The following is a 19,792-nucleotide window of genomic DNA, read 5'->3' as shown; positions in this document are numbered from 1 at the left end:
TCAAACATATAACACACCTCCTTTTGTCTCAGTGGTTAAAAATGACAAAGATAAAAGAAAGTACAGCAATTAATAAGAGGATGTTACCTGCAACGTCAAGCACGTACGTAGGTAAGTACATACCTATGTCAAGGCAGATAACGAAAAACATGCCTGTAAAGGCACACATTTCAATGTGTACAATAGTGTACATATATATTATCCAACGTGATAGGGGCGAGTCGTGGTAGGCTTTCAGATTAATTTGGTTTGTCATCAATGTTTCCATAAAGTCAGTTACATATATAATTAGGCACAACGTTTTATATACAGAAAATACCTTCGGATTTTAAAGATATACTGACCATGCAATGCAGCTTTGGGTATGGTGATTGAGTCCTCTGAACCCTTCCACTGTTCCTGTGCAGTGAGCGATGGAAATGTTTCGTCTTCAACGTTTTTCACTTCTAACACTCGTACTGAGAGACCTGATGGCGAGGAAAAAAATGTAATGTTGAATAAAGTTAATTAGGTTTTTGTAACGGTACTAGTAAGATTCATTCGAATTTCAAGATTTGTTTTTTTTATACTACAATGTTGGCCAACAAGCATATGGACCATCTGAAGGTAAACGATTACCTTACACATGAAATTTGTATTCATTAATTCTATTACTTAAGGTCCATTTCTTCTTTCTTCAAAGATTTAAAAAGTTTCAGTTTCTTTACAGCTACATTCTTTAAAAAGGAACAATTTGTGTACAATTGTGGACGAACAAAAACGAAGCTTGATTGCCTATATGTGTAATGCTTGTATTTTTACTAGATTTAAATTTAGTAAAAATACAAGCATTACACATATATCATTTTTTAATTAACAAATTATTTGAAAATTTAATTAACGATTTATTGGCTATAATTGTCTACCTTACTAATATTATAAAGGGAAAATATGCGAGTGTGACTGGATTTTTCTGAAACTTTACAGTATTATAGCTTGTATGGCAGAATATCACATAGGCTATAATTGTAAAAAATATTATGTAAATTGGGCGAAATATAATGAAACAAGTAAGTGACTGTTGAAGACGAAGTTGTGTAGATCAGCTACATACATATATTTTTAACGGTCTGCAATATGTTCCTCTCTTCCGTGATTGCCTCAGCTAACAAAAAGGCATTCTCTTCAAGTTGAGTGAGAAGCGCGCTGGCTGCCCGGTTCTGTGCTTCTGGGCTTAAGTCCGCCCATGACGCGCGTTGATTTTCTTCTAGAAGATTCGAACCTGAAATATATAATTAAATAAAGTATACTAACATTTTCTTTATATGTACTAAGTGGCATTTGATATCATTTAATAACAGTCAAAGTCCAAAGAAAATTATGAATAAATAAGTTATATACGTAAACATACATGACGTCATACTATTACGACTGTTATCCCAAATAGGGTAGCCATTGGCATAGTCATTTGTAAAGTATAGTATATATCTATCTATATATCAACTGTTTATGTTGTGGTGAGAACTATTTACATATATAACATTAGACATTTCATGATAATAAAAATATTGTACATTGAACAAGTCATAAATCGCCATTCAATTCCAGATCAAGCAGTACTGTTACTCAGCAAGACATACTGCAACTCTGTTTTTTTAACTACACACATATTAAGTAATATTCTATAGTTATAACACCCACCTGTCTTTATAACGCCTAACAACATGTCTGCAACAAGTGCTTCCCGCTGGTTAGCATCAGGGAAAGTCTTTACGTTCCGCGCCATGCCTTGAGCCAGTTTCTTCATGATGCTCGTTGTGATCATCATGTCACCTCCATACAATGTTTTTGATGATGTCACCTGTGAATAGATTAATTAGAGACTGTAGAGGGGGAACTGTTCGTTACTAATGAGGGCCTAGATTTAGGCCCCTTTGAAACACAAATTCTAACTCAAAATTATTCATGAACTTAGGACCTTTTGGCCTCTTGTGCATGTCATATTTTTTATAGAGTCACCATCCAGTTCGGATCATTTCGCTAGCTACTTTAGTTGAGAAGAGCTGACAAGAAACTCAATTGGTATGTATTGTTATGTAATTTTTTTTGCTACTTACTATCTAGGTAGCATATCAGACTGACTTCAACACGGTTTCTCTTGTGAAACCATTGTAATTGATTCGAGGTGATTAGACCACGATGGTGTAAATTACCTGTATTTGAATTCTGTAAGCGTATTATAAGCTCATTTCACTCATCGCTTCACTTGAGGGACTCGTATCAATTATCAAATATAAAGTTCCAAAAGAGCTATCGAATTTGCTTACATTTCTAAAAAAATCACTAGTGCCTGATTTACCTCCATCCTACTCTCGAGTGTGTGGCACTGTAGTCGCTATCAAGCTTTACAGAAATCCAATGTACAATCTCATAGCGGATTCCGCTTTCAAATTCGTAAGTGATGGTTACAGAATAGCACTGATTTATACATATCCTAAGAAATTCCACAGGTGTCCGAAGTATTAGTAACTGTCAATGTCATGGTGAACGCTACACTTGACATTCCCACAGTTCATTGGGTATATTTGAATCGAAAGTTGTTACTTTGGATAGCAGCCTCGGGCTCTGTCGGGGCGGGCCTACCACTGTATCTTACAGTTTGATATCGATGTTTGCTTCATAGGAAACTTAGTTACAAATATAAATTGAGACATAAAATTTTTGGCAGATTTGAACTCACAACCTCTTGTATGTTAGTTGTAAACGTCTCAGCCACGACGCTCTCTATATATTACGCTCGACGCTCTTTATAAATTATAATAATATTTTAATGTGACGTTCATTAGCGGCTAATATGTCCTACAAGAATAAATGATTTTTTAATTTGAAATTATTATAAAGTTTGTTAGTCTCACCTGTGCTAAATCATTGCTGATGCTGAGGAGAGAGTCTCCCTCCTTGACCCTCGCTTCCAAACTATTCAGCCATACAGACCGACACTCGCTCAGGTCGGGGGTAGCGCCAAGCCATTCAGGTATCGTGTCCACTGTAAAAACATTTATGATAAACTAGCTGTCCCGGCAAACGTAGTTTTGTCATATATATTTAAATACTACTATAAATGCATTTTTTAATGCCACATTATAAAAAAATAAGATGTCCAAAAACCCTTATCACTTATGGGTAAGAAAAATAGATAATAGCCGATTCTCAGACCTACTGAATATGCCATTAAATTTCATAAAATCGGTCAAACCGTTTCGGTGGAGTATGGTTTTTTGACATGAGAACATTGTGAAGACATTGTGACATGAGAATTTTATATATAAGATTAGCTGTTTGAAGGACCTTTCCTGTATGAATTAAGATATTGATGGCGCATTATTTGTTACAGATACTTTTCTGCGTGAATTAGGAGCGAGTCCACGCAATAACATTAAAATGAAGTTATTCTTCAGTATTCGTTTTATCTATCTATCTTTTCAGTCTATCTCAAATATTTAGAACGAATAAAGCTATTGTTTTGCCAGAGTATGTTTTTAATATTAATTATTTTAGTATGTAGATATGTATTTAGTATGCTAAAAACACATAGTCAAAGATTAGTGCTCACAATATAGGTCTGCGTTATTGGGAGTATGTAGGTTTGATGGCAGGCTATCCGCGTTACCGCCCCGGTAGTCGATCACGTGGTCAGGCGTATCACCATCACGGCCTGCATTCACACGATTTAAAATTTATAATGAATACATTAACGACCATGTTTGCAGTTGAGGTGGATAATTATTATTAAAGTGACTCCCCTGATCTTTCAAACGTCCATAGAATACGGTAATCTTTTACCACTAGATGAACAGTATGCTTGTTTGCCACCGTAGTATAAAAAATGTTTTTTCATATAATTTGAACAAAATTAGTCAACCATAAACAATCATGGTACTCCTATTATAATCACCCGTATTCATCTATTGCCATTCCTGAGAACTACCCTGCTACCCCTACCCGTACCCTGTGATTTACCCTCTAATATACTACCCCATGTACCCTAGAAACCTAAATGCTTGCATAATAAACAATAAAATGGTGTACTACTCCTAAGTATATGTATATTTAACAAAAATGTCAATTTTGGAAATTTTGGAATATTAAAACGTACCTTTTAGAAGTGCTTCGGAGCCTAGCCTAGATATCAGCTGCATCTGTCTGTCGCTGTCCAATCCCAGATCGTGATAGTTCTCCCCTGATGGTAGACCGGTACCCCGCCGCAGGGGGCGCTCCTCCTCACTAGGCTGGTACTGATTCAGTACACACCTGGCAAATAAAAATAATGGTATTAATTTAAAGGTTTTTAGACAACAACGGCTTACATAATAAGAGAGTAAAAATACGTTCATATTATCAAACTCGAACCGAACGGTATCCGTATCGCTTTTCTAATCAGGACGGAACTATCTAACGGTGGTAACATCCCCTTAATTTACATGTAATAATAGATTTATATTATTAGATGTAAATGATTTTGTTTCTTTAATTTCACATAGTAAATAATTTCATATTAGTATGTGTGAGTCCACAAACATTTAGTGCGGCAACCTGACCATCTCTATTAGAAGCGCTACGACCTTCCCCAATGGTCAGTAACTTCCGACTGTTTTAAGTCTATGTCCATCCTCTAAATGAGGCAACATTAATTAATAGTAGTAGGTATTAGACCTTAGGTAAAGGAAAAAATAATAATATCAATACATTAATTAAAAAGTGATAATTATAGTGTAACGCCCTATTATATAATATTATTGTAATAGGGCATTGTTCTACTATTAATAAACCTTGTCCTAATGACATCAACCCTGATAATATTAATGTAATCATTGCGATTATAATTTACACCTTAAAAAATATTATGCATTGATTAGATTGTTCGTTATACGGAGTTATGTAATAATTTAATTTGAACCGTATGACGACCTTGGTGGCCTTACCTGAACCTATAGAATAATAATCACTAATAAAAACAATCACACAAGACCTTAAACAAACTTAAACACTTAAACTGTTCCTTAAACAAACATTTGTACACAATAGGTGCTACAGACAGTCCCCTTTGTCGAGGCTGTTTTGAAGCCGAAGGGACGGCTGCTTACCTTAATCCTGGAGTACGCAGCAGTGGCCACACAACGTACACAAATCTTCGGAACCGTGAGGTCGGAGTGACCTGTGAAGCCTGTGAAAACACTAGGAGACTTCTGCGCTTCTGAGAGATGCTTGGCTGGCTATACCTTAGTAGTCTCGGCTCTACACGCACAACGGCCCAGATGGGACGCTAAATGCGAAGAATAGAGTCCTGTAGAATATTCCATTACAATACTCACTTCCACTTGGCCAGTCCGCTAGCACCCCCCGGACAGGGCTGGACACTGTAAGTGTTCACCAACGTCCAGTTCCAATGAAGTCCCCGAGCGTTAACTTGAGGGCAGTATGCGCGTCTGCCGATGTTTGATGTTGAAATTGTCGCTAAAAAAAAAACAAAGGCATACATTTATACATTTTCGCAATATAAAGAGTATAAAAAGATGGAAAACACTGCAATTGAATGTCACTGGATCGAAATTAGTTCAGGAAGAACAGTACTCGTTTGACAATTTTATTATTTTTGAATTTATATTTTTAAAACTGTTCTTTCTATATGTGTTAACCAGATTTATGAATAAACATTCATAAATCTGGTTCGCAACTGAATTTAAACTTATTAATATTTTGAACGCGAAAATTTGTGAGTATGGATGGTTGTTTGTTAATCCTTCACGCAAAAACTACTGAATGAATTTTGATGAAACTTTACAGTAATATAGCTTATACATCAGAATAACTATAAGGTTATAAATTTTATGCGGATGAAACCGCGGGCACAGCTAGTGTACTATATTATATAAAAAATTAAATAAATATATTATATATTTTTTTATCTACTTGATTCCATCACTGTCCACTGACCTGTTATAATTACAGTGTGTATAACTTATTCTAACTTAAAAGATAGAGCTGTTTTTATTGACCACTATATTAAAAGTACAAAACCAGCAATGCGTGATGGGGTCAGCTAATGTACTACATTAATAAGTGTAACGAAGGATATTATTGAATTATACTTACAATACACATTATCGAATACATCCTCTACATCCGGGTTTGGTTTGGTTTCTTTCTGAGGTACATGCACAGGTACTGTAGAGTCAGAATCGTCCTTCACTGGCCAGTGGATCGTTTCTTCTGTAACCGCTGTGAATATAATCATACATATACATTTCTAGCGGTTGAGCACATCTTACTCCCGAAAGTCTCGGATTCAATTCTACGTTACAAACCTTTCTATTAGTGGTCTGGGTGTTTTATATGTATATTATGTATGTATTTACAAAGAAAAATATACTAAAGTATTTCTATCAGTTGTCACAAGCTACTACCAATAACATAAGCTTTACTTAGCTTGAGACTAGATAGCATTGTGTAAAATATCCAGGGTTATTATTATTACACTACAATGTAGGTTTAATATGTAAAGGATAGACAAACAAGGTGACGTACATATAGATAACAGAATTACGTTATCATGTGATAACACTCATACGTTGTCGTTTCGAAGACCAAAATATGATCCCCCATACTCTATGATTCACTGTCTTTTCTCAACCTTTAACCACAGCTTATAAAGCAGGCTGTTGACTGGAGAGACAGTGGATATCCACACAAACGACTTTTAGTGTACGACAAAGTGTACCTATGTACTAATACTTACATATTTTTTTAACAATTTCTATTTATGTTATCAATATAGCAAAAAAATTTTAATCTGTGTTTGTGCACAAATATTAAAAAATGGCTTACTATAAAGAGTCAGCTAAAAATATTACGTACCCATATCATCATCCTTCGGTTTCTCTATTCTAGGACTTTCAGATTCTACTTTAGTTGGGTCCTCTTTCACTTCTGGCGTGTTGTCTTGTGGTATTTGCGATGCATCTCTCTCTGATGAAGAATCCGGTTGCCGGGTTGTGGTCTTGTAGAAGAAATTACATATTAATTTATCTGATAGTCATATAACATAAGTATAGTTATAAAATTACAGTTACTTAGTACTTTCATCTAATTTCTTAGCTACACGGAAAATTACAATATTAATTAATCAGCATTTCGATAGTACTACACGATAATTTGAAGTTTCTTTTGATACTACGATGGCGGCAAACAAGTATACGCCCCATCTGATGGTAAACGGTTAGCGCAGCCTACGGACGTCTGAAACACCAGGGGTGTAACGTGCGCATTACCGATCTTTAAGACCTTAGTATGCACTTTTTGAAAAAGTCCATGCTGTAGTCTCTCGAGAAAACCTGGGTTCATTTTACAATGTAAGTGTACGCGGGAAGCAGCTTCTCTAAGTAAAGTACAGTACTGTAAAGTATACCATGAAATAGTAAAATTTAAAACCGAATTTTATTCTTAAAAACTATTCAGGTAGTCCTAGGACACTATAAAAACTAGGATATATCCTGCTAAAACTGGACAGTTGGCAACTCTACTATAAAGTCTTGTTTGCAATACTGAAGTACAGGAAAAACGATCATACCTTAGTAGCAACATCGCCCAGTTTAACTTCAGGCGGTAAAGTAATATGAGGCCTGAACGTCGGTGGCGTGATGACAGTTGGCTTCTTCCTTTCTCCCTGCTGGGTTTGTACTGGACTTTTAGGCGCTGGAGGGGCTGTCGACCGCCATACTGTTGGTTGGGATGTTATTAACCAAGGTGGTGATGGCCTGTTTGTAGTGCTTGTTGTTGATGCTGAAACAAATATGAATTCATTGTCTTTCAATTGATCAAATGATGACACGATATTGAAATTTGATAAAGAAGGGAAAGAAACTGACTGCTTCAATGGTCTAGTGGCTTAGCAAACCGCCTTACTTCCGATGGTCGCGGGTTCGATTCCTCGCACGGTACACATATTTGAATTCATGCGAGTGATTGTTTTTACCGATCTAGATATTTTCTATATATAATTTACCCATAAGTGCCCCAAAACACTTTCTGTTTGTAGGATAGCTAGTGGAAAATAATCTGGATTTGGCCTACAAAAAAGTTATAACGCTCAAATTACTTAAGAAAAAACGTGAACGTAATTTCTGATCTAAAAGAACCGATCGCAATGATGATCAAGATTTTACATCATCAAAAGAACATTACCATGCTGTATGTATTTATGGTTGACTGTATTTATATTTCTAATTATTTTATGACAATATACATACAACATACATATAAATAGTCTTATAACTAACAAACTAATTTAGTGACTAACAAGCAAGTGCCAAAACTTAATCTTATTGAAATATCGACCAATTCTTACCTGGTACACATTGGTAATGCGCTTCCAAATACTTTAACGTATTCGGACACGGATCGCCGAACATGTTTGTGCTTGCTAATATACTGCAGTTCTGATGCATACTACATCTGAAAAAAAAAAGAAAATGTATCAATCACTGTGACACTTTAAAAAATCCAGCGTCATGAAGTGATTCAAGTCGTAGACAATCAATTACGTAAGTTTCAAAATTATTAAGGTTCTATTGTGTGTATTGTTTTTTATGATATAATGTATTTTATATGTATAATAAAAAGAATTGCATTCTCTATATATCTATATATATATATATAACTCAAAGGTGACTGACATAGTGATTTATTAACGCACAGCCCAAACCTGGACGGATCTGGCTGAAATTTGGCATGCAGGTAGATGTAACGTAGGCATCCGCTAAGAAAGGATTTTGATTAATTCTACCCCCAAGGGGATAAAATAGGGGATGAAAGCTTGTATGCAATTTTGTCAATTTTAAATCGATTGGGCTGAGACTTCGCATGCATAGATCTACTATGACGTAGGCATCCTTGATAAATTCCACCCCTAAGGGTATAAATTAATGCGAGCGAAGCCGCGGGCAAAAGCTAGTAAACTGAGTAAGTAATAAGTGTTCGAAATTGCATACTTCTACGTCAGCACAATTTTCGAAAAATGGGTTATAAAGTGTTTGCTTCAAATATAAAATACGAAATATGGACAGGTCAAGTGTTGTTTTCTGCACGTCAGCGACAATTTTCTATTATCCCGGATGGGATTAGTCTTCCATCAAAATAGTTATGACTGTATATTGCTGTATGTATAAACAATTGAAATATTTCCAATAAAAAGAATCGTGCAAATAATCAATTTAACATTTCCTTCCCTTGCATCTCATCATAGACAGATGTCAGTCATCGGCAACATTTTTAATAATGCTATAGTAAACAATTGGCATTTTGCAAATAAAAAAAAAATCCTCAGCGTAATGACGTCACGCAAGGCGCAGACAATCAATTTAAGGCGTCATTTGCAGGAGCGCGGGGCCGTGCAGTTTATTGGCAATCTCGCGGGGTTAACGCGATAAAGTTGGGTGTAGCGAATATTTAATTTTCGGCAATTCTCGCCACTTTCCGGGGCGAGCGCTTAGAAGTTAGGCATTAGGTGTTACCGCGACTATGTTTGTTCAAGTTTAATCCGATGTACTATGTCTATGTGGGAAGGCCTCCAGCAAGGTGGACCGACGATCTGGTCAAGATCGCGGGAAGGCATTGGATGCGAGCAGCGCAGGACCGATCGTCGTGGAGATCTTTGGGGGAGGCCTATGTCCAGCAGTGGACGTCTTCCGGGCTGCGATAATGATGATGATGATGATGTCTATGTCAACCCTATATACTTTTCTATACATCCAATAAAGTATATACTTGGTTCATTTACGATATTTTATATACTTGATATAAAAATGATATTCCAGGGATTTTTGTGTGTTTAATAATGTTTCAAAGGATATATCATCAAATACATTTTTATTAAAAATATATAGTAACATTTTAAAATTATAGAATACGAAGGCGTATGATTGTTTAATTATTAAAAGTTCAGCAATACACGAGAGGAACTACTTGCGGCGTCACAGTGACGATTACTGGATATTAAGCTATCATTGATATATTTATTCACAGGAAGAGCAACGCAGCGCTATAATAAAATACATTTGTGACGTTCTGGATGTTACTTATTAACATTTTCTATCAGATAGACGTTATGCACACTATTTTGTGAGTTACATAAAAAAGTAGTCAAAAGTTTTTTAATATTATTCATATATATTAATTAAGTTGCACCATAAAAATAAAATATATTACGTTATGATACGATAAGTTATGATCCAGTTTACACTTTGATAACATAACGCCAGTAGCTGAGATCTGGCCTATAATAAAGTTATAACGCTCAAATTAATTAAGAAAAAACGTGAACGTAATTCTGATCTAAAAGAACCGATCGCAATGATGATCAAGATTTTACATCATCAAAAGAACATTACCATGCCGTATGTATTTAGGGTTGACTGCATTTATATTTTTAATTATTTTAAATATTTTATGCCAATATACATACAACATACATATAAATAGTTTTATAACTAACAAACTAATCTAGTGACTAACAAACTATCATCTTAAACGGTTACAAATATTGATTCAAAAATAAAACCACTTCAAGATCACTAGAAATGTCTAAGAAAAGTAATTACATTATAATTCTCGCAATAGGAATACAAGTGTTTTAGTCATAATTTTAACATTGCTAGCATTCGACTATTTATTAACCGAATAAAAATTACACATTAATTATAATTTTAACAAATTGAAATTGCAATTTAAATTAGCATTAATAATATTTAAATTAAATTAATAGTATTCTAAATTCAAAATTTCGTATTCTAATTTTGAATTTCGAATACCACTTAACAACTAGATTTACGAAGGCAACCCTAAGTTATATTGGGATAAAACTGTTTTGATCGTTATTAATTGGATATAACAGTGTAACGCGACACCGGTAACTAATTGGAGACATCGTTCCATATTAATAATAATATTTTATCGATACATATAATCGTTATCGAGTATCGAATATAAATTCGGAATGACGATGTCTCAGCTGTTTGAATATGAATAAATCGATGTCTCTGTGGGGGGTAAGCGATTATATTAATTAATATTCCATATTATGATTTCCAATTCATACGCTATTTTCATGTAAAAATGTAAAAAAAAATATTTTACGAGTATATAATATAGCAGAGAACAAAAATAGATTGATTATATTTAAAATTTTATCTAGGTATTTATTTATCTAAAAAATAGATTTGTTACCTGTACTTACCTACCTACTTATACCTTACTACTATGTAAGCCTAGGGCAACTAACCTATTTTTAATAGGTTATATATTTAAATAAGACATACAAATTGTATATGTAATTAATTACATAATATCCTACTTAATCAATCTAATATTATATAATTTTTATAAACGTCTTGAATAAATATTAAAAATCAAATTAAATAAATGTCGTTCAATTCAAATTTCTATCTCCTACCAATTAAACCTAAATTTCAATATCAACTAATACAATAAATTGAACTGGTAAGTAAAATTCAATGTCAACCCAACCCAAAATTTGTTGTGCTAAAGCCGTAAGCACTACACCAATTTCAATAAAAGAGAACTAGATTATGCACTCCAAAAGTGTGAAATGAAATTAAATATTTTTTATAAAATTGGTACAATAAATACGATGTTATATAAAATATTGCTGATCAGCAATATTTACTATATAGGCATGCAAATTATGTGAAAGTATTCGTTTTACTCGAATATATACTACCAATCTGCACACTTTTGGAATGGTAAAAATTACCATTCCAAAAGTGTGCAGATAGTATCAAAACTATTACACCCGCGTATATATATAACAAACTCCTTCGCTTTTACAATATAACTAGAGATGTTAATGAAATATATATAATACTTCGATTCTCGAAACTCATTATAGAATTATTGATGATGTGAATATAATACACAAATACAATATACGTACTCTAAATTGTCTAGACATGTTATATCTGCTTATCTATTACCAATAATTTATTTTGTTAACTAACTGAGCATCGTGACCTCGTCTGCTTTTTAAAATATAAAACATAGCCTGCCTCCTGATGCAACCTTTAAATATTGACGGACTCGGTGGTCTAGCGGTTTAACACACCGTTTTACTTTCGATGGTCGCGGGTTCGATGCTCCGGTACAAATAATTGTACTCATAGTATGATTGTTTGTATTTATCTATATTATTTATGTATTTAAAATAAATCATCTAAGTATTTATAATATATCACTTCTCTAGTACTCATAATGCAAGCAACTTCAATACGGACTGTACTATGTGTGTCACATCACGTGTATTATATTTAACTAGATAGTATTGCTGATGTACTGGGCATATAGTTTTATACTTCATATTTACATTATATTATTTATTAAATATGTATAATAAATAATGTGACAGACAACAACAATTATATAGGACTTAATAATGCTGTGTAAATTGTCCAGGAATATTATTATTATAAAATATTGTGAAAAGGTATAAAAGAGACAGATATTCAGATATATATTATTAATACGCACTTACAATATAACACAATGTACAATTAATAGATTATGTACAGTTATCTACGACCTCAGTGGTCTAGCGGTCGAGCACATCGCTTTACGTCCGATGGTCGCGGGTTCGATTCCTCGCACGGCACAAACATTTGTATTCATGAGTATGATTGTTTGTATCGGTCTGTGTGTATTATATGTATAATATGTATGTATTTAATTAAAAAAAAATCTATGTTTTAGTATCAGTTATCTAGTACCCGTAACACAAGCTTGAGCTAGCTTAACTTAGGACTAGATGGCGCTGTGTGAATTATCCTGAGAATATTATTATTATTATTATTATTATGTGGTATATTTGATATTTAAAATTACCTGCTGTGTAGAACACGCAAACTCCTCGTTGACATGCAGTTGACGCTCCAGTCGGTGTTCCCGTGGTCGTTGCAGATGGTGATCGAGAACCGTCCATAGTTTGCTCTTATCAAATGTATCACGGACCCCTCCCCGCAGCCGATTTTCAGGGTTTTGCCTTCACACGCGTACGCAGTTTCGTATCTTGGTTCTGAAATTAAAAAAAAAAGTAAATTAATATATATTTCGTTGTTTTTTTTAAATATATATATATATATATATATATATATATATATATATACATTTAAATATATTATATTTAACTGTTTTTTTTTGACTGCGAACAGAGATGAATGGAAGAGAAAAACATATTACGCCGACCCCACATATATATTAAGGAAGAAGCAGATAATATATTATATTTAACTAACTATGTATGTTCTTCATATTAATTTATACCCTTAAAGTTGGACAGAGACATCGATAAACGTAAATAGTGTAAATACACTGGTTTTAAAAAAAATGAAATTCAGTGGAGTTTCTTGCCAGTTCAGCCTTGCTTGTAGTTTTCAACGAAATCTGTTTACTAAATTTAACGGTAGGGAATAATTATAATATAAAAAATTTTACGTTCATAAGCGACAATTTTTTTTTGTAAATGCACACATAATATATGCATATAGAAAACACCCATACCGATACAAACAATCCTACTCATGAATACAAATGTTTGCACTTTGCGAGGAATCGAACCCGCGACTATTGTAAGAAAGGCGGTGTGCCGAGGCCGTCTATAAAATACAATTAAAAAAGTGAAATGTCATACTAGAATGAATAATCAATGTACAATAATAATATTAGTCATGTAATTATTGCGAAATAGGTTAAATGTTTTATAATTTATGATACAAGATATGTTATATTTTATCTACATATCTATATAATGCGCAGTTATTACTTTTATATAATATTATTGAAAAGTGATTAAAATGTTGTGAAATATTAGATTTCATAAACAAAATTACTATATGATATATTTTTACATATACAAGTCAAAATGTTTTATTACCTACTAAGCTAATCAACTGTTATTTTTATTAATCAGAATTAAATAGTGATATTATTCATTTTCACCTTTATTATAATATACGTAGGGTATAGATTATTGGAAAACATACCTTCATCAAAGATATTAATTGTATATATATATTTCAAGTTAAATAACTATTTATTAAACCGTTAAAGCTAAAAACAAAGAAACTAACAAACAAACAAACGGACTATCATATTTAAAACATTAGTAGGGAAATAAATGTTCCAAAATAATCCAACCAGTGGTTCCCAAATTGTTGCTCCGACCAGTCATTTAATGAATGATAACAAAACAAACATCCAAACCGAAGACAAAACGGAAAACTGTCGACTCAACATTTCATAATCAATATCTGTACGTCTCTTGGGGAAATACGAAATTATCGGCGATCTCGTGCCTCGTTACGCACTGACGCGTGAGTACCCACTTACAATTTCCTACTCTAACAGAAAGCGCAATGGACTAGCGAATGCGGAGATTTATCTTCGTTGTATAATAGGTAAAATAACGGGGTACAAGGCGTGCATATTCTAAGGATCCGGTATAATAAATCTGGCCAAATTAATGGCGGTACTGACAGATCGTTTACGCGTTTTCGCCGAGTCATACAGTAGAATGAAGAAGGGCAGCTCATACAAGGCGATGGAGTAAATCAGATTATACGCGTAACAGTATGTTCAGACAAAAGTAATAATAGGAATGTGGTGGAATGTGTGGTGGGGGTTGTTAGTTATGGGAATTAGTATTCAAATTAGTCTATCAGCGACAATTATAGATCTATCACGAAATTAACGACAATGGTGAAACCTTGGCGTCATTTTTGTATGTTCTTCATTATTACATATATAGTACTTACAATACATATACATATGTATATTCGGCAGATAAACAGGAAAAGAAATAAATAAATTACCACCACATAAGTGGTTTACATAGTTATTGAACCTGCTACCATTGGAAGGTGACTGAGACAATGTGTAAGACTAATCTAGCAAGTTCCCCTAAACCATGATGTAGTGATATGACATTAACAATATTTTGTATGTATTTCACTCGTTATTTTATTTTTTTTCGAATATCGGTACTATTCAGAGTAATTTCTAAAAGTTACTTTAATAAAATTATTTCATAAAGGCTTCTTATTGTTTATGAAAAATTAATTAAAATCCATGACGTAACCCAAAATCATCAGAAAACACTGAATTTATTGCAATATTATAAACGTATTAAAATATTAATCAGAAAAATCGACAGCAATTTTACGTCGCCATATATTATCGTTAAGCCTCTCGTTCTCGTAATAATTTTAAACTTTAAATATTGACCAAACGTTCACAATTTCCAATAAACTGCGCCATGAAACCTCATAACAATTTTTTTTTCATGTTTCATTCAAAATATTTAAAAAATAGAACCTGTTTTATTAATATACATGCAATGTATAAATTAAAAACTTTTCCAATATCGTGATTACTAAAAAAAAGGTGTTCTCTTTTTGAATTTCTTCGTATTCGAAATATAAAACAATGATAAATTTTATTTTTTACTTCACAATGTAATTTTATGTAAAAAAATTTTTTATTAAGGGATTTTCAACTTTCTGACAAAAGAAATACGTTCTAAATTTAATCACAATATAGTTAATCTAGTATGGTTTTTAATGCTTTTTTTCAATATGTTGCCATGAGTAATACGGTTGTTTTGTATGACAAATTATACTTACTGCATGCATATTTTATGTAAAAATAAACGACATTATTCATGCAATTGTAATGATAATTGTACTTTACCTGACATGGTAATATAATATTAATAATAATAAGAGCTTATATACGTTATACAATGAATGCAAGTCTATAATAATATGTTATTAAACAACGTTATTCTTGCTAAGTAGATAAGTACTGTTATTACGTTTTTGTATAAGAATATAATAGGATTGTTAACAAAAGTTTTATAAGTCAATTTCGGTTTGAAAAAATATAACTTTACTACTTATACTTGTAAATATATTTACACAAGTATTGGCTATTGTTGTTGATATCGATCACCGAGTTATATAACGATAGCAAATAAAAGTTCCACATTTGGAGTTTAAAACATCTGCTAAAATTACAACTAAATAAAGTACTCACGTTAGTAATAAAAACTGTATGTTTACACATTAATTTTATTAAGTAAAACTACCGACCAATCCCGGCTTTGCCCGGGAGCTCATAACTATGTTAGTTTTAACTCTATCAGTTTAGAATAACGTACATTTCAAACAGTGAAATAATTTTTCAAAATGTTATAATGGTTCCGGAGTTTACTTCTCTTAAGAAATCGGCACTTTATAATATGAATATAGATATTAGTTCATCATTATTAAACCTTTTAATGTACATTAAAATATACAAAAAGATCGTATGGGGACAATAAATGGACAAAATCAACATCCGTCATCCCTTAAAAATCATAACAACCACCGTACCTATGCGGGTAGGCGTCTATATGAGAGAAGACTATATATTTTTTTCTATGATATATTTATGCACCCTCTTGCGTTAACGGTATATACTGGCGAGGCGCGACCTGACCTGATGTCATGATAAGACAAATTCACTAAGAATTATGATTTTTGTAGTAGTGTAGATCTACCTGACCATACATTGGGGTTACTAGTCCTATTTCTAACAACACCATTTCCCCACTTACCAGTACACAATTACCATCCAGATCAAGGGGCTTGATGTAGTAAGTACACGCGAAACTGCAGTTTATATTTATTATAGATAAAGATTGAATCGATCCGCGAAGAACTATTTTAAATCTATCTAAAATAGCACCCCCGTATCATGAACTAAATCGCCAGTCACCCCCCTAATAGTGGGGTGTAGGATGGGGGTGATAATAAAAATGATTTATACGAGATGCCCAGTCCTCCTTGTTATGAAGGGTCGAAAACAATTTACAAGATATTCAGTTAAAGGGTGTACGATAATTATTTTTTGGAAAGGAATGTGTAAAGAATTTGGTAGTGACAAGGGAATTTATGAGTCCAATTTTGATGGTATACGCATTGTTTGGCCATTTTCGTCTTCGTCTAACGACTATTATTAAAAAAAAGTTTGGGAGGATGGCAGACTTTATATAAAGTCGACTGCTCGATTTACTTTGTAAACTATGTTTCGGTTAGAAGTGATATGGTACATGATTGCTCTTGTAGATAACATTTACCTTATTATAGTTATTTTTTCGTATGAGTATGTGCAATAAAGAATAGATATATGTCCCGTACACACAAACATGATGACATAATGTCAGTACTGGTGTTCAAATAAATTGGTATATAACAGTAGTCACTTTTCCATAAGTTGAGCTGTCAGCTAGTATGCTTTTCGAGGTATATAATAAACACATCTAATCATTAGTGTTGTCTTCATCCCTTTATTAAGGGTTAGTATAAGATCTCCTTACACTGGCTTTTAAATATGATTCTTCTTTTCTGAATAAAATTATTCATAACACAATTCTTCCTGTCCCTGTCAAAAATCAAATTCAATACCTTCTTCATAACATGGTATCCTGGTACTATATTAAAATGTTTACAACTACAAAAGTGTATCAGGAATCTATTTACTATTATTTTGTCAATAAGCTAAGTATACAAAATTAGAAAATATGTTTGTTTATAGGAAAAACGACCAATTTCTCCATATAATTTAAAAGCGAAAAGGGTCCATAATTGCATGTCATTAAATACGTACATCACACACACATCATTACACCGCACACATCTAAATAATAACAAAACATTACGATTCCTTTTTCAAACGCTATAATTACCTCGTGCGTTTCCCTAAATATAACGCAAATTAAATTTTACTATTGTATACGCCCTATTCTTTGGTAATAAAGTTGAAATCTCTCGGAATAATTGTAAATACAAAATATGTTGGTATTACTGAACCTCGTTAGCCATACATGCGGCTGTCATTTGATATCCCGCTGCCGAATGGTGCGAAAGTCTTTGCATTTCCACGATAATTTCCAAGGGAAAATAAACATTGTCGCAATAGTAATAAAGTTGTGTATTGGTTGTTGTGTGTTTTATTGCGACCACAGATGTAACAATATTGGTTTCCTGGTGAATTTAATTTTGTCTGTCGTTAATCGACATCAGTACCTAGTGGTCGAATGGATTATGCAGAATTTTACGGGGGTTATTATAATGATTTTGGGGATTTTCGTTTTAGGGGTTGTTGGGGTGATATAATTTTATTGATGTACACCGACACGGTAAGAGACGCGTCACATTATGCAGCGAATAAAAAATTAACGTAATTACTACAGTTACCAACATCATTGTATTTTGAAAATAACACAAATTACTACTATTATAGACAGGGTAAAATGAGAAATAATATGCAAAATCAGGAAAATAATAGAGACTAAGCTGTATACACTTTACACCTGGGCTTTTTATGTAAACAAATTCAAAAACGTGCTATGACACATAAATTCGAAATTTGAATTTAGAAGTTCTACAACTAGAAATTGGATACGGCAGCATATAATTCAAAACTCGATAACATGCAATTTCGATCAAGTAAGCCTGGTGGTCACATCGAAGTGGACATACAAGGAATCCTGGTGTTAAGGAGGTGACAAATTGAAAAAGAATTTTATAGCATATTTTACGATGGTAACCATTTTGAGGCACTTCATGCGTTCCGGAGATATGCTGCCAATTTCCTTCAGCAGTGTACAACCTTATTTTGATATAACTTTTGTTAAACTTTTTTAAAAACCAATTATAGGGCAAAGGAACTATAGTGTTATGTTATATTTTTTAAAAATGAAAATTCAATTGGAATTAATTTGTAGTTTGAATATTTGTTTTTATACACTCTTACAGTTAATTATTTTTTAAAAGGATATAACTTAAATATTAAAAGTACTTATTTCCCATCAAATAAAATTGTGCACAATTTCAGACTGCAAATTGGGGCCAGCTATTTAATTATGGATATTTGCATACATTTCATGTGGTAATGTTACTGTTACCTCTTTCCAACCCTTGATAATTAATATTAACATGATCTTTTTAAAAATATACCTATAAAAAGTTCACAGATACTTTTTACAGAGTTTTGGGCAAGCTTTGATTTTTTTTATTTGATTGAGATGATGACGTGATGTCCTTATATGTATACATGTATATACCTTAAGCGTATCCATCTTGGAGTACTAAGTGCCACCTATATATATTCTGTAATTTCAGTGGAATATCTGAACCTGTAAACGAAACACAGTTTTCAAAGCAAGCTGCTTGTCGACTGAAATAGGTTAGACAGAGGTACCCTTGCAGATGACATTTTTGTGACATGTTCTTGATATATATACTTATGCGCATTAAACTTTTTTCCAGTTTTGAATTTTTCTTAATTTGATAGAAACATTCTAAAAGGGTTAGCAGTTTTAAATTTTATGCTAATAATAAGGGTAGATGCAGACAGTTTCAATAAATAATCAAAACATAAACATGAGATAGACAACCCTACGGTGGTGAGGGTGATCCCATTTGAAATTTAAAAGATTTAACCGTACAGCAGTAAATTCTTGGGCAACTTCGAACCACTGAGCCGCCCTGACGTCGCCTATCGATTGCCGAACCGTAGGAGACGGTTTACTACCTGTTTTACGAGGCACAGAATCGCCTCGATTTGCCGAGGTACGAATACGAAGTTGAACATAGCAAATTTGTTGGTAACTGATGAAAATAAACCAATGGATGATTGCAGGGGTTTT

At 33.0% G+C, this 19,792-nt stretch overlaps 1 protein-coding gene across 1 annotated transcript in view; it reads right to left on the bottom strand.

The window, feature by feature from the left end:
• The window catches only part of LOC131852165 (latrophilin Cirl), a 352,107-nt gene that overhangs the window by 14,677 nt on the left and 317,638 nt on the right, over window positions 1-19,792 (bottom strand). Inside the window, exons 3-14 of the mRNA XM_059202808.1 lie at window positions 12,928-13,117; window positions 8,384-8,490; window positions 7,607-7,818; window positions 6,895-7,036; window positions 6,133-6,258; window positions 5,352-5,493; window positions 4,136-4,290; window positions 3,593-3,694; window positions 2,895-3,025; window positions 1,681-1,840; window positions 1,094-1,261; window positions 345-467 (exon numbers count right to left, since the gene is read on the bottom strand). Coding sequence (XP_059058791.1) covers window positions 345-467; window positions 1,094-1,261; window positions 1,681-1,840; window positions 2,895-3,025; window positions 3,593-3,694; window positions 4,136-4,290; window positions 5,352-5,493; window positions 6,133-6,258; window positions 6,895-7,036; window positions 7,607-7,818; window positions 8,384-8,490; window positions 12,928-13,117 — 1,758 coding nt within the window. The remainder of the gene's footprint in view (window positions 1-344; window positions 468-1,093; window positions 1,262-1,680; window positions 1,841-2,894; window positions 3,026-3,592; window positions 3,695-4,135; window positions 4,291-5,351; window positions 5,494-6,132; window positions 6,259-6,894; window positions 7,037-7,606; window positions 7,819-8,383; window positions 8,491-12,927; window positions 13,118-19,792) is intronic.

Source organism: Achroia grisella, unplaced genomic scaffold, assembly GCF_030625045.1.
Source record: "Achroia grisella isolate CSIRO2021 unplaced genomic scaffold, CSIRO_AGI_Agris_v1 utg1174, whole genome shotgun sequence".
NCBI classification, from domain to species: domain Eukaryota; kingdom Metazoa; phylum Arthropoda; class Insecta; order Lepidoptera; family Pyralidae; genus Achroia; species Achroia grisella.
Note: the sequence above shows the minus strand (reverse complement) of the source record. Positions and strands in the feature narration are given on the sequence as shown.